The 14,025-nt window shown below is 38.9% G+C and overlaps 1 protein-coding gene across 5 annotated transcripts in view; it reads left to right on the top strand.

The window, feature by feature from the left end:
• The first annotated feature begins 1,195 nt into the window (after window positions 1–1,195).
• The window catches only part of PSIP1 (PC4 and SRSF1 interacting protein 1), a 39,822-nt gene continuing 26,992 nt past the window's right edge, over window positions 1,196–14,025 (top strand). For 2 of the 5 annotated variants that reach the window (XM_036121228.2, XM_078061214.1), the window contains exons 1-3: window positions 1,198–1,380; window positions 1,915–2,128; window positions 5,253–5,329. In XM_036121228.2, coding sequence (XP_035977121.1) covers window positions 2,057–2,128; window positions 5,253–5,329 — 149 coding nt within the window. In that variant the 5' untranslated portion in view covers window positions 1,198–1,380; window positions 1,915–2,056. Of the gene's footprint in view, window positions 1,381–1,914; window positions 2,129–5,252; window positions 5,330–14,025 lie in introns of all 5 variants that reach the window. The other 3 variants (XM_036121231.2, XM_036121232.2, XM_036121227.2) reach the window with 2 other exon arrangements.

Raw genomic sequence — 14,025 nt, 5'->3', positions numbered from 1 at the left:
ATTTTCATTCTGTTTTAGACAGGAAGTATTTATGCTTTTGTTCATGGTTGTATCCCCAGCACTTAAAAATGCTTGACACACAGTAGGTACTTTTTGGGGGGATTCAGTGAAGCATGAAACAAAACTTAAGATTAATTTTTATTAATTTTCAAAATGCCTTTTTATTTACTACATGTATTGGGAACCTGGGTGAATGTTAATGGTTAAGTAAAATTAGATAATTCTAGTAACATAGTTCTGGTACAGTAAAAATATTAAAATATCAATTCATATTAGAAAGCTGGGCATGTTACTACCAACGTCTTAAAAAATGTATTAGCTGAAGGATCAAAAAATAAAATAATTTTAGAAATCCCTTGAAGAGTATTTTAAGAGACAAAACATGTGAGGTTTAGCAACACTTCTACACTTGACCACCACCCAGCTACAATTCTACCAAAGAAATACAATTTAGATGCAGCTAAAATTTAGTCTGGGCCCAAACCCACATCCTATCTGAAAGACTTATGCTTTCCTGTTATTGTTTTTTTCCCTTCACATTTTGCATTCGTTAGGATTGCAGTTTTAATAGTCCTTGGTGCTTCAAATTTAAAAGAAAAGAAATAGGGCTTTCTCGTATTACAATTTCAAGGAAAAGGCCCATTCAGCGAGGTGTGAGAGGCCTACAAGCTGCACACCCTGCAACAACCTCATGCTCCGATTGCATCTATCGGTTTTTGTACAGTTCTTTTTTGGATGGATGGTGCAAACCGCGCAAGTGCAGCATTAAAGCCTCCCCACCCTGGGAAACGATGCAAGAACATGCAGCTTAGGCTGCCAGGTTCTTCCCAACACACAGCCAAGGGCTGGAGGCCCGGATACCCGCCCCCAAACCCGGTCCACAACAATCGTTTCCTCCCTCCCCGCCTTTTACATACAGTACACATACAAATACACACACGCAGAGTAGCCAGCAGGGGCGGGCCGGGCCCGACCACTCTGCAAGCCGCAGGGGGGAGCCGCCGCAGGCCGAGCTGTTTTCGCCCACTCATTTGTTCCTTCGCCCCAGTATCTCTCTGCACTTGGCTGTAACTGCTGGGCAAAAGCCAACTTGGAGATCTAGCGGCTTCTGAAGTTCCGCTTCCGAGCCACGCACCTCAGGCCGGTGCTGCGTTGCCCCCCCCTGCCTCGGCCAGCAGTTGGTGCCGCCCCAGTGCTAGCGGGCGCCGAGCGGGAGCCGCGCGGGAGCAGCGCAGCGACGGCGGCGGCAGCGGCGGCGGCGGTTGCGATTCGGAGCCGTTGAGACGCCTCTGCGGCAGCTGGTGGCGCAGGTGGCTTGCGTGGACGCGGGCAGAGGCGGCCGGCCCGCCACCGCAGCCTCAGCGCCCGCGGCCCCGGCAGGTGAGCGGGCGGCGGGGACTCGCCCCGCCCCCCCCCTCAGTGGCCTCGCTCCTGGCTGTAGCGGGGAAGTGGCCGCGGCCCGCCCGGGAGAGCCGAGGGGCGGCCCGGGGCTGCGACCGTCGGGAAGCAGGTTGGGGGAGATGTCGGGTGTGGATGGGAGGGGGACGTTCCCCTTTCCTATGCCATCTTTTTTCCCTCTCCCCAGACCCCCTCCCTCTTGGGGCTTAAGCCCGGAGAAAAAAGCCAGAGGAAAGATGGGGCGGGAGAAAGGGGAATTGGGGGCTGAGAAGCATCTCAGCCTCAGGTGGTGGCGTCTTTTCGGTCGTCGAGCGGTGGAGCTGCCGAAGCCTGGAGGGGTAGCTACCGGGCTGCGGAGGCCGCGCACTCGCGGGGGAGGAGCGGGAGGCGGCTCTCCCCTCACTCTCCCACCCCCACCCCTCCCCGGCCCTCCCCTCCCCCTCCCCCGGGCCTCCCCGTGCGGCCCCTCCCTTCGGGTTTCTGAGCATTAACCGCCCTCGGTGCTCTCCCTCGCAGGCGCGTCGGGACGCCCGGAGGCATCTTCCCCCTCCCGCCGCCCCGGGAGCCTCGGCTCCCGTCCGCCCTCCGGCATCCCCTCGCCGTCCGCACCGCCGCGCCTCCTCCCTGGGCTTCAGACCCCCGGCCTCGCCCCCGAAACATGACTCGCGATTTCAAACCTGGAGACCTCATCTTCGCCAAGATGAAAGGTTACCCTCATTGGCCAGCTCGAGTAAGTGATTTTAGCCTTCGCATTTAGCGGTGCTACCTTCCTCAGGGGCCTACTTCTTACCCTTTCTCTTAATTTTGTTCTCGTGTCCTTTTCCCCCCTTGCTTTCCTTTGGTCTCATTTGTAACCTTTGGTTTTAGCTTTTTGCCCAGGCATCTCCTGTGGAATTGTAAAAATCCAGGTGTTTCTACTTAAGCGTTTCCCTGTGGGTTTGTTGTTGACAGACTTAGGCAGGTTTTCTTAATAGGAAATACTTAAACGTGATGCCAGTTAATAATGTTCCATTGTAGGTGAAAATAATCAAGGTTGGATTTTATGTTTACCGTTTAATGAAACATTGACTTTTTAAAAATTTTAAGTAAAAGGCAGAGTATCTGGAGTTTATGCAGGCTCTTGGATGTTAAAGATGTGATTAAATTGGTTTCATAGGGATTTTTTATGTTTTGTAGTTGATGAGGCCTTGTGGATTTGCTTGTTTAATACAGAGATTCAGGACTGGATATTTTTGAAAATTTTACAATAAGTTTTTTGTAAATTTATTTTCACGTTTGTATTCGTGAAGTTTGCCTTATGACCTTGAAGAAGTTGTTTTACCTCTTTGTTTCCCATAGGCAAAAGAGCAGTAGACCCAGATTCCTAGGTTCACATCTAGTGGTACAGAGAGGTAATTAAAGCCCAGGATTTTTGTGACATTTAACAATTGAGACTAATACATAAACGCCATTTTCAGAAAAAGAGGTCTTTTTGTTAGCTTATGGTAGGACTTGGGTTCTAAGATCACGATAGAACCAAAAAACTGTTGAGATCTATTAGATTAGAATGCTCAAGATCTTCTTTAAATACAAATTCTGAAGTTGTAATTTCCACCAATTTACTCTTCTTTGAGGAGTGTATTTCTTAAAGACAATTAAATCCTGTATTTTTAATTACGTCAGCTGGGAGAAAACATAGCCATTGGTTACAGAGACTCATGTAGTGTGTTTGCTCACTGCTGTGCAAGTATAAAATGTTTACTGTTCTCTTGATTTTTCCCATCCAGTTCTTGCTTACAGGTTTCCTTCCTAAACCTGGAAAGAATTTTACTCCCCAGTCTATTAAGTCTACCTTTTTACTGAAGTCTTATCTTGAACAATCTTTACTCCTAATTCTTACCTATATATTTGACACTCTAATCTATTTCCTTTGTGATAACATTTTAACTCTTAGGTTCATGCTTTGATTTCCAAATAGATTATAAGGGTTTTTTGTTTTTTTAGATTGTAAGCTTCTTGAGGGCAATAGACATAAACTGAATTTCTTCATGTCCCCCACAGTCCTTAGTATGTAATCATGTACTTATACAACACGATTTCTTGTTTGAATAGAGGAGAGGGAAACTGGGCAGGTTTAAGGCTTCTCCAGGATACTTTTTTTCATGGTTTTAACATCCTTATTTATTTTGAGTTGTTATAAAATCTGAGGTTATAGGGTATATCTGTATTCACATTTTGGTGCTACACTACAGTTGAAAGCCAAATGAAAACGTTTAAAAAGTTACCTACTTTTCTTACAAATTGTCCTCTTCACATGCTTCATTGTGTTAGATGATTAAGAGTTGATACTGCAAGCAGAATAAATAGCCTTAGGAGGGCCAGAGTATTTTCCTTCTTTAATAAGTTCTATATTCAACAAGTTCACTTGGAATGGGAAATTTTTGTCTCTTCTTTTTTTCTTTAGAAGCAGCTGAATTTGGTTTGATATTCTGTGTCCGAGAATTATATTCTTTTTTCTATCTTCTCTAATTTTAACAAGTTATGTCTTTGCTTTAGAGAGATTAGGGTATTTATTATCATCTATGAAGATGACAGTTGTCCATATTTTGATTTTAATGTTTTGTCTCTATATTTCAAACTTCCTTAATTTTAAGTTTTGCATGTTTTTATAATCCTCTATCAGTAATAATTGTTTTTACAGTCAACTTTTTAAAAATTGCCTAACACTTATTAAACTCCGTAGGTGCTCCACATTTAAAACTGTTTGCTAGCAGAAGGAAGCATATGAACTGGGTTGACAGAAAATATCCCTTAAGGGCCCTAAGGATTTTCACAGTTCTTGGGGCCTTCTCATGAGGTTGAAATGACCAGTATAATGATGGTATAGGTGAGGAAATTAAAGTCCCTAAGAGTGTTAGGTGATAATGATTCTGTTGATGTCTGAAACCTTCAGAATGAGAAACAGTCAAATCACTTTCACCGTCTTTTCTTCAACATGGTAATGCATACAGAGCGTAGTAGGTCCTCAGATGGTCTGCTCCCTTCTTAACAAAGCTAATTGATTTTTTAAAATATCTTTGAAATTAGGAAGGTTATGACACAGAAATGTTATTATGAAGTTAAGTAATGAAAAAATTGAAATGTTAAATTCTGGCTTGATATTACTGCCTGATGGCTTTACCTTTGAGGTCTGCTTTTCCTTTATTGTTAAGAGAAAGTAACAAGTATTACAGATATGTTAGACATGATAGAACCTGATACTTCCTTCATTACTTAATTAGAATGATTGAAAGAGAAATGAAAAAGGAATAGAACTTCATCTGATTCCGCCATGTAGGTACAAGATCTTTCTAGAACATGTGTTCCAAACTTTGAGAAATACTGCTTGAAACTTTCATTAATGTCTGCTTTTACATTTCTCTGGTATTTGTGTAGCCTCCCTGCAGAAATATCATTTAGGATTTTTGAACGGGTTTGGGCTCCCTTATCTGAAATGCTCGGGATTAGATATGTTTAAAAAACCAAAATTCGAGGTAACCATGGCACATACAGTATATATTTTGCTCCCTCTAGGCTTCTAGAATAGCACATGGTAATCTAACAGAGTATTTTTGCAGAGAAGCATCAGTAGAAACATTGGTGGATAAAAGAAATGACAAAATAGCTTCAGTGTCCAGGTTTTGTCATCAAATGAATTTTGAGAAATATTTTGGGTTTCAAAACTTCTTGGGTTTCAGAACTGGGATAGGGATTATGACCTATAGAACTGGTCTAATTTTATAAGACCCTTTTTGGATGTCTTGTTCTCACTTTATTCTGGTGTGTTGAGGTGTGTGTGATTTAAAAGATTTTAATTTTTCTGATCTTTCTTTTAGGTAGATGAAGTTCCTGATGGAGCTGTAAAACCACCCACAAACAAACTACCCATTTTCTTTTTTGGAACCCATGAGACGTAAGTCCTTTTAGCTCTAAAGGCAAATCAGAGTTAATTTCATAGGGTCATTGAGCATAAAATGAAAAGTAGAGACTACTTCAAAGAGAAAATAGTAGAGTAATAATAGGAAACTTTTAAGATCATCTTTGAATTTTGGAAAAAGTCTTCAAGTTTCCCTTTTAAAATTTATTTTTAGGGCAGAAAAATTAGACGCTGCAGGTTTAACTTTCATTGGAATAGATGTTTCCTTAATTATAAAAGAGGGATATATATGGATCCCCTCAGCTACCTGAAGAATGACTCATAGATAAAAGTGTGTAAAGAAAGTTCTTAACAGGGCATTTGGTATTGATATTTAGTATAATAAATGCTTTTCATAAGGACAGCCTAGCACCTTGTTTTCGGCTTTGGCGATATTAGCCACACAAATGGTATATTATGGGAAGAGTGAGAAGAAGTCTGGATGGTTCTCTCTCGTGTGTATTTATGTGGTCCTGAGAGCCACTGGGACTACCCTGCTGCCCCTGGTGGATATGTGGGCAGAGGACCAATTTGGTAGAGCAAATTACTCTTTCAAAAATTGCAACCCAATATTGTTGAACTGGTACTTCTAGGTGCATAGGACTACTCTACTCCAAGGCCTATTTCGTTGATTTGGTGTATGACATCCTACATACCTATAATTTAATAGTCTTAGAAGTACTGTTTATATAATTTTGCTGATTTTGGACTTGAAGTTTAAAATTTGCAATAATTTTGGTAGAGTAGGCTTGTTTACCTTGGACCAGGAGAAACAAAGTTGTTGATATAGCTAATTAGAATTATGTGTTCCTAACAGTGTCTACAAAGGCAACAGTTGGTTTGATGTTAGCTAACGTATGAACTTTCACATAATTTCTTTTGACAGCTTTATTGAGATGAAGTTTACATCATAAAGTTTCACTTGTTTAAAGTATGTAATTCAGTGGGTTTTAGTACATTTATTTTCATATCCATTAGCAGTTATTCTCCATTCCCTCCTCCCAAGAATTGGACAACCGCTCTGTAGATTTGCCAATTCTGGATGTGTCATATTAATGGTATTATACAATGTTGCATAATTATTATTTTTTTGAATGCAGTTTTGAGTCTAGAATTGGATCAGCTTTCATAATTACTTTGCGTCGGGTTTAGGTATATCCTAAACGTCAAAACTTAAGTTTTGAAATGATGCATTTCTGACTCAGTAAGAAATGATGCATTTCTGACTCAGTAGGGTAATCTACCATTTAAAAAATTCCCATAAAATTAATAGGAAAAGCTATCTTTTGATGAAAAATTTGTGAACTCGCTATTGGAGTAGCGGTTTACAAAATGTGGTCCTAGGTCAAGCTGCACCAGCATCACATGGGAATTTTAGACACGCAAAGTCTTGGACTCCACCTCACAACTACTGAATCAGAAACTGGGGTGTGGGGCCCAGCAATCTGTTTTAACAAGGCTTCCAGATGATTCTGATGCATGTGAGGTTTGGAAACACTGTAGTAATGTGAGTAGATGTTCCTTAGATTTTTTTCAGTTTTGTAAGTTTAGGATTCTTTAAATGTGATTTTTCTGAAATGGGACAGATTTTCTATACTTTCATATGTGGCCTTACAGCTTCATAGAACACATAGTTTATATTATGTTTAGAGGAATGACTATACCTTCCCCTAGCATTTGAAAATGAAGATTTTTATGTTGTAAATATCTGTAAATTTTAAAACAACACCAAATAACCAAACTTTCATTAAGCGTTGTTTGGTTAATAACAAAATAACAAAATATTGAATGATTAGGGAAGACAATGAATTAATATTTAAGAAATTGGAATATGTTCAAGGATTTAGAATATAAAATTAAGCTAATATTAAATTTTCATTTCAACATCTGATGTTTTGTGCTTTAGTGTTGTCATAAGTATAACATTTATCTTCAGAAAGGCAGCGCTGCTGTGTCTCCATTGGTCTGGTGACTTGATTTTTTTTTGTATTTAAGGTTAATTTTTAGAAACTAGGTCTCTGATGATTTGCCTTGGTACCCCCTTCCCCCCACCAAATTGGGATGGTGTTTATTGGGAGCCTTTCAGTGTGGATTTTGCATAAATGAGAGTTTATTCTAACAGCCTATAGTTAGGGATATGGGAAAGGAAGAACATGGGAGAAGAAATGGCCATTTGGAAAACTATACTTATTCATAACTGATTTATAGAGTAAGTTTTTTTAAAGATATTTTTTAAATGTGAATTTAGTGCAGAACCTTTTTGGAGCTTCATTCATTCTTGCTCTGACCTAGAAACTTTGGTTTTTCTTAGCATTTTACAACATTCACAGTAAATTCATCTAGCAGTCAAATTTTGAATATTAGACAACAATGAGCCCTTATGTATACCAACTGTGACCATCTGCTAGGTATCCTAAAACTAACATTCAAGACAGATTCTTAGTAAAGGAGACTGACAAGGACCCAGTGCTTTGCTGGAGCCAATTTGTGGTGTTATCTTTGATTACATATTATAGTCTTTTCCCTTCCTCCCCACTAGCAGTCAGCCAGCAAGTTTTATTCTTTTCTTTTAGAGTGCGTTATGATCTGTCCACCCTTCTCTGTCTCCTCTACTACAGCTTCAGCCCATAGAGTGTCCTAACCTGGGCGCCTGGGTGGCTCAGTTGGTTAAGCGTCTGCCTTCATCTCAGGTCATGATCCCAGAGTCCTAGGATGAGTGCCCCCTCCTCGTGCCCTCGCTCTCTAACAAATAAATAAATAAATAAAATCTTTTTTTAAAAAGTGTCCTGACCCTATCTTGGTTTCAGTTTGCACTCTTCATATATAGTCAAAGTGATCTTCATATCCTAGTCAGATCATGTCATTTCCCTGTCCAGAAATCTTCAGTGGCTTCCTAATTAACATTACCAACAAACAGGACCCCCAAAATTTATCTATAAATGCTGTTTATTAAGAACTGTATGAATTAGCCTGTGCTTACCTCTCCAACCTCATATTTTTTTCACTGTTACATAAATCTGCTTTCTCTTGTCTTAGGTCCTTCCTTATTTTTTTCTTTGTTGGGAAACGCCCTCAGATTTTCAGTCATTTAGATCTTAGCTCACGTCCTCTTTTTCATACTTAATTTCTTCATTGCTATGATGACTGAAATTTTTTTTTTCCTTCGCCCCCAAGTGAAGAGCTTGGAGAGCAGAGACCTTTATTTATCTTGTTTGTCATCATTTACATAAGTGCCTGGTGCATAGTAGCTGTTAAATAAATATTTGGTGATAGATTGAAAGTGTACACCCTAGATAAAATCATTTGTTGATTATGAATTTGCTGTCCATTAACCAACAGTTATATAGTGTTTTAAGACAACTAGATCAGAAGACCGTTTATGAATTCTGACTGCCATTTACCTGCTACATGACCTTGGGTAGGTTACTTAGCCTTGTGTCCTTATTTGTAAAATGGGAATAATTTACCTCAGAATTTTGGGGTATAAACAACATACTACATGAAAAATGCTTAGAACAGTGTTTTGCATGTATTAATAAATGTCAGCTACTAAAGATAACATTAGCATATTATTTTTCAAAGACAAATTAATACTTAGAAGTGTTAAATTGTTTGAAATGCAGTTTGAGTTTTGCTGATTGCTATTGCTTACTTAGGAAATACTCTCACAGGTCTGTCTCTAAAGTCTAGAAAATTTAAATGAAGATGTTACTTTGTTGAATTTATCTCCTTACTGATTTTTGTCTTAATACAAAGAGGTTGGAGGCTCAGTTCTAGGAGCTTCAAAAATATCCATCACAGGCTGTTTTAAAACCAGCCTGATACATAGTTTTAGGAGTGAGGATGAATGGGGAGGTGGCAGTTTTTTGTATAACCTGTCCACAAGAAAGGAATAAAGAAATGAAATCATAGGCTGGGATTTTACCGTCTTCGCTTGTTCTTCTATACAACTTCTGTACTCTACCCATAATTAACTGCATGTGTTGGTGTGGAACTTTATACAGTATAGTTTCTCATAAGCCTTATACTATTTATTCATCTCTATACCAGCGGGCTCATGGCATATAGTAGATATATAGTGAGTTGTCTCTTGAATCGTTTGCTGTTAGAAAGAATGCATGCTGGGACGGTTGGGTGGCTCAGTCAGTTGAGCGTCTGCCTTCAGCTCAGGTCATGATCCCAGGTTCCTGGGATCGAGCCCTGCATCAGGCTCCCTGCTCATCAGGCTCCCTGCTTCTCCTGCCTGCTCTGCTTGCTCTGCCTACCGCTCCCCCTGCTTGTGCTTGCTCTATCTCTCTCTCTGACAAATAATAAAATCTTAAAAAAAAAAAAGGAATGCATGCTGTTATAAAACCTAGTTATAGGGGCGCCTGGATGGCTCAGTGGTTAAACGTCTGCCTTTTGCTCAGGTCATGGTCCCAGGACCTTGGGACCGAACCCAGTGTCAGGCTCCCTGCTCAATGGGGAGCCTGCTTCTGCCTGCCGCTCTGTCTGCTTGTGCTCACTTGCGCGTGCTCGCTCTCTGCCAAATAGATAAAATCTTAAAAAAAAATAAAACCTAGTTATGAAACAGTATATTTCATATTTTGTGATTTAATAATAATGGAGAAATGAAGCAGCAAGTAAGAATCAGTGTTTTCGTTAATAGGGCTGTTTAGTAGTACTACTTGGCAACAGTTAAGTAAGTTTTGAGCTTTGTATCTTCAGCTCTGATAAGCTTTCCCATTTTTTACATATGACCTCTGCTTTGCCTTAAAGGGAGAGAGCCCCAGGTGTGTGATAATTGAGCTTTGGTGAGGGATACATCTGGTGACCCTTGAACAACATGGGTTTGAACTGCGCAAGTCTGCTTATGCAGACTTTTTTACAGTACTGTAAATACATTTTTTCTTTATGATTTTTTAAATAATGTTTCATTTTTCCTAACTTTATTGTAAGAATATAGTATATAATACATGTAACATATAAAATGTGTGTTTCTGGTCTGCAGTAGGCTATTAGTAGTTAAGTTTAGGGGGAGACGAAGTTATGGATTTTTGACCGTATGGGGGGTCAGCATCCCAAACCCCCACCTTGTTCAAGGGCCAACTGTTAATGATTTGCTATTTTTTTTTAAAGATTTTATTTATTTATTTGACAGAGAGAGACACAGCGAGAGAGGGAACACAAGCAGGGGGAGTGGGAGAGGGAGAAGCAGGCCTCCCGCTGAGCAGGGAGCCCGATGTGGGGCTCGATCCCAGGACCCTGGGATCATGACCTGAGCTGAAGGCAGATGCTTAACGACTGAGCCACCCAGGCGCCCCGATTTGCTATTTTCTTAGGACATTTTACGTTAGCCTTGATTCTTAAGGGCGAGGACATTGGTATTTAAAATCAGAGTTGATATATACAGGGATATGGTATCAGTATTTTAGTAGGTGTTTCAGAGACCGTATTACAGTGAATAGAGGAAACCCTGAAACCCTCTTAACAAATACTGTACAAAGTTGAGGCTCTGCTGTTTAATAGCTAGATGACCTTGCTTCAATGAGTTAATCCTTCTGGTCTTCAGTTTTCTAATCTTTAAAATGAGGATTTTGGTGATACCTAAGTTCCTTTTCACCTCTGGAATTTGATGGGTAACTCTGAATTAACGTGTATCTTTTCATTGTTAAAAAGTTTTCTATAAAGGAAACAAGTCATTTTTATTCCTGTTTTTAAGAAATGACCCCAAAACCTGTTAAGGTTTTGATGTATTTTCTTTGAGATTTGTAGGTCATTTTATTTATTTTTTAAATCTTAATTTTAAAACTTTTTATTAATTTATTTTTGGTATGTCATTTTAAAATGGGCTGCCTTGAAGAATGAGTCAGAGCCATAGCCACATCAGGTTGTGCCCTTGGGGACTAGTGATGGCTGTCTAAACAATAATCAAGACCCTCTTCATTAAACCTATGGGATTGCATCCCCAGGGAGGATTCTATGTATGTGTGTGTGGGCGCGTGGGCATGTGCTTGTAGTTGTTTTTCTTTTTTTTTTTTTTTTCAATGTAGTAGGCATATATACTATTGTATAAGTTTGGGGCACCTGGGTGGCTCAGTTGGTTGAGTGTCTGACTCTTGATTTTGGCTCAGATCATCAGGGTCCTGAGATAGAGCCCCATGTTAGGCTCTGGAGCTCAGCAAGGCGTTTGCTTGTCCCTCTCCCTCTGCTGCTCCCCCCCCCCCCACTAGCACCTGCTCTCTCCCTCTCTCTCAATAAATAAATAACAATCTTTAAAAAATGTGTAAGTTTAAGGTGTATTGATTTGATACATTTCTGTATTGCAATACGATTACCACTATAGCAATAGCTAACACTGCCATCGTGTTCCATAATTATCATTTCTTTTTTACAATGAGAATGCGGGAGGATTCTTCTTTCTTCCTCCATGGTTTGAGTCTCATTAAGGGGTTCCTTAGTCTTGAGCATACTCCTTGACCCAGCAATTCTACTGAGAATATGTTATGAAGATAGGTGCAAAGATTGAGCAATATTATATTTATTATGGCTGCATTATTTGTAATAGAAAATATGTTACAGAAAGTAGTCCAACAATAGGCAAGTCAGTTTTGAGATAGCCATTCAGTGAAATAATATGTAGCTATTAGTAATTATTGCCATGAAGAGATGTTCATTTTAATTTGAAAAAGGATGGCTGAATATGTAGCATATACATCTAAATTACGTATTAATATGTATACATACAGCTAAAAAGTGGGCTGAAACAGTGGCTATCTATAGTTGGTAAAATTATGGATTGTTTTTGTTCGGTAGGATGTGTACTTACTAAAGAATATTTTCAACAGCTTTATTGAGATATAATGCATATCTTATGCAATTCATCCATTTAAAGTGTACAATTCAGTACATAGTATATACAAGAGAGGAGTGCAGCCATTAGCACAATTTTAAAACATTTTCATCATGCCAAGAAGAAACCCGGTGCCCTTTAGCAGATACTTCCCATTTCTCCCCAGTTCTGTCTCCTGTCTTACCATGGCAGTCACTAATCTATTTCCTTGTTCTGAGTGTTTCATATAAATGGAACTGTATAACATGTGGTCTTTAATGACTGGCTTTTTTCATTTATCATGTTTTCAAGGTTAATCTGTATTGTATCATGTGATAGTTCTTCATTACTTTTTATTGCCAAATACTCCATTGTATTAATCTAGCATATTTTATTTATCCATTCATCAATGTATAGACATTTGGATTGTTTTTACTTTTGGCTATTATGAATACAAGTTTTGTGTGTACCAGTTTTTGCATGGACGTGGTTTTACTTCCGTAGGAGTGGAATTCCTGGGTCAAATGATAACTTTATGTTTAATCCTTTCGGGAATTGCCAGACCGTTGTCAAATCAGCCATGCATCATTTTAACATTCCTACGAGCAATGTATGAGGATTTTAATTTATCAGTATCTTTGCCAAGATGTGTTATTATCTGTCTTTTTTATTATAGCTATCCTAGGTGGTGTGAAGGTAGTATCTTGTGGTTTTGATTTGCATTTTACTGATGACTAATGATATGGAGCATCTTTTCATGTGTGAATATTTTTTAACCTTCTGTACATCATGTGAACTATTTAGAGTTATAAAGGTTTTCTCACTTGGAAAAGCATTGTTATTTAAATTTTGGTATGTTGATAAAGATGCAGATTTAAGTAGGACTCACGCAGTTGACCCTTGAACAGTGTGGGTGTTAGAGGCGCTGACCCTCCATGCAGTTGAAAATCTGCAAATAACTTTGACTCCCCAAAAACTTAACTACTAGCCTACTGTTGACTGGAAGCCTTATCGATAATATAATTAGCACATATTTTGTATGGTACGTGTATTATATGCTGTATTCTTATAATAAAGTAAGCTAGAGAAAATACATTTACAATGCCAAAAAAAAAAATCCCCTTCATACGTGGACCTGCACAGTTCAAACCTGTTTTGTTCAAGAGTCAGCTAAACTGTGAACATAATAGTAAAAATAAAAGAAAGTAGAGCTTGAAATCTGAATCTAGGGAAGGATCAGGGGAGAGTTTTTTAAAAACCTATTCAGCAAAAGTAAGAATAACAGTTATCCAAGTATAATCAAAAGGTATATGTAAAACAAGGTGGTGTGAATGAGACCAAATATAAATGATTACATTGTATGAATAGAATTCTGTTAAGACTTTCAGATTGGAAAAAATCTTTCAGATGGGAATAAATAATCTAGCTGTGTCTTTCTTTGTGAGACAAAGCTCAAATAAGACATGACCAAGTAACGATATAATATAGTCACAAAGAAAGCAAGAGTGGCAGTATTACTATCTAATAAAAATAGAATTTTGAAGTCAAAGCATGAAGAGGAGAGAAGGGTACAGGCCCAGTATGCATGAATTTTGTTACCAAGTTTTAGTTAAATAACACCAGTCCCCCAATAACATGGTTCAAATTTCACATGCCCTGGAATATTAACTGTAATTGCATAAACCACAAAATTTGCTGCTAGCTCTTCAGTCCACAAGTCAGAATATAAATAACAGATGCATAGCATGTCACTTTTTTCAAAGGCTCTTAGTGATTGGTCAGTGTGCTTTCTATTCATGCATAGATGACAGTGTGTAGTGGTGGTGGTGCATTTTTATCTCAATGATATACCCAGTCAGGTTACTTTTAAAAAACAATACAG

Source organism: Halichoerus grypus, chromosome 14, assembly GCF_964656455.1.
Source record: "Halichoerus grypus chromosome 14, mHalGry1.hap1.1, whole genome shotgun sequence".
Classification (NCBI taxonomy): Eukaryota; Metazoa; Chordata; class Mammalia; order Carnivora; family Phocidae; genus Halichoerus; species Halichoerus grypus.
Note: the sequence above shows the minus strand (reverse complement) of the source record. Positions and strands in the feature narration are given on the sequence as shown.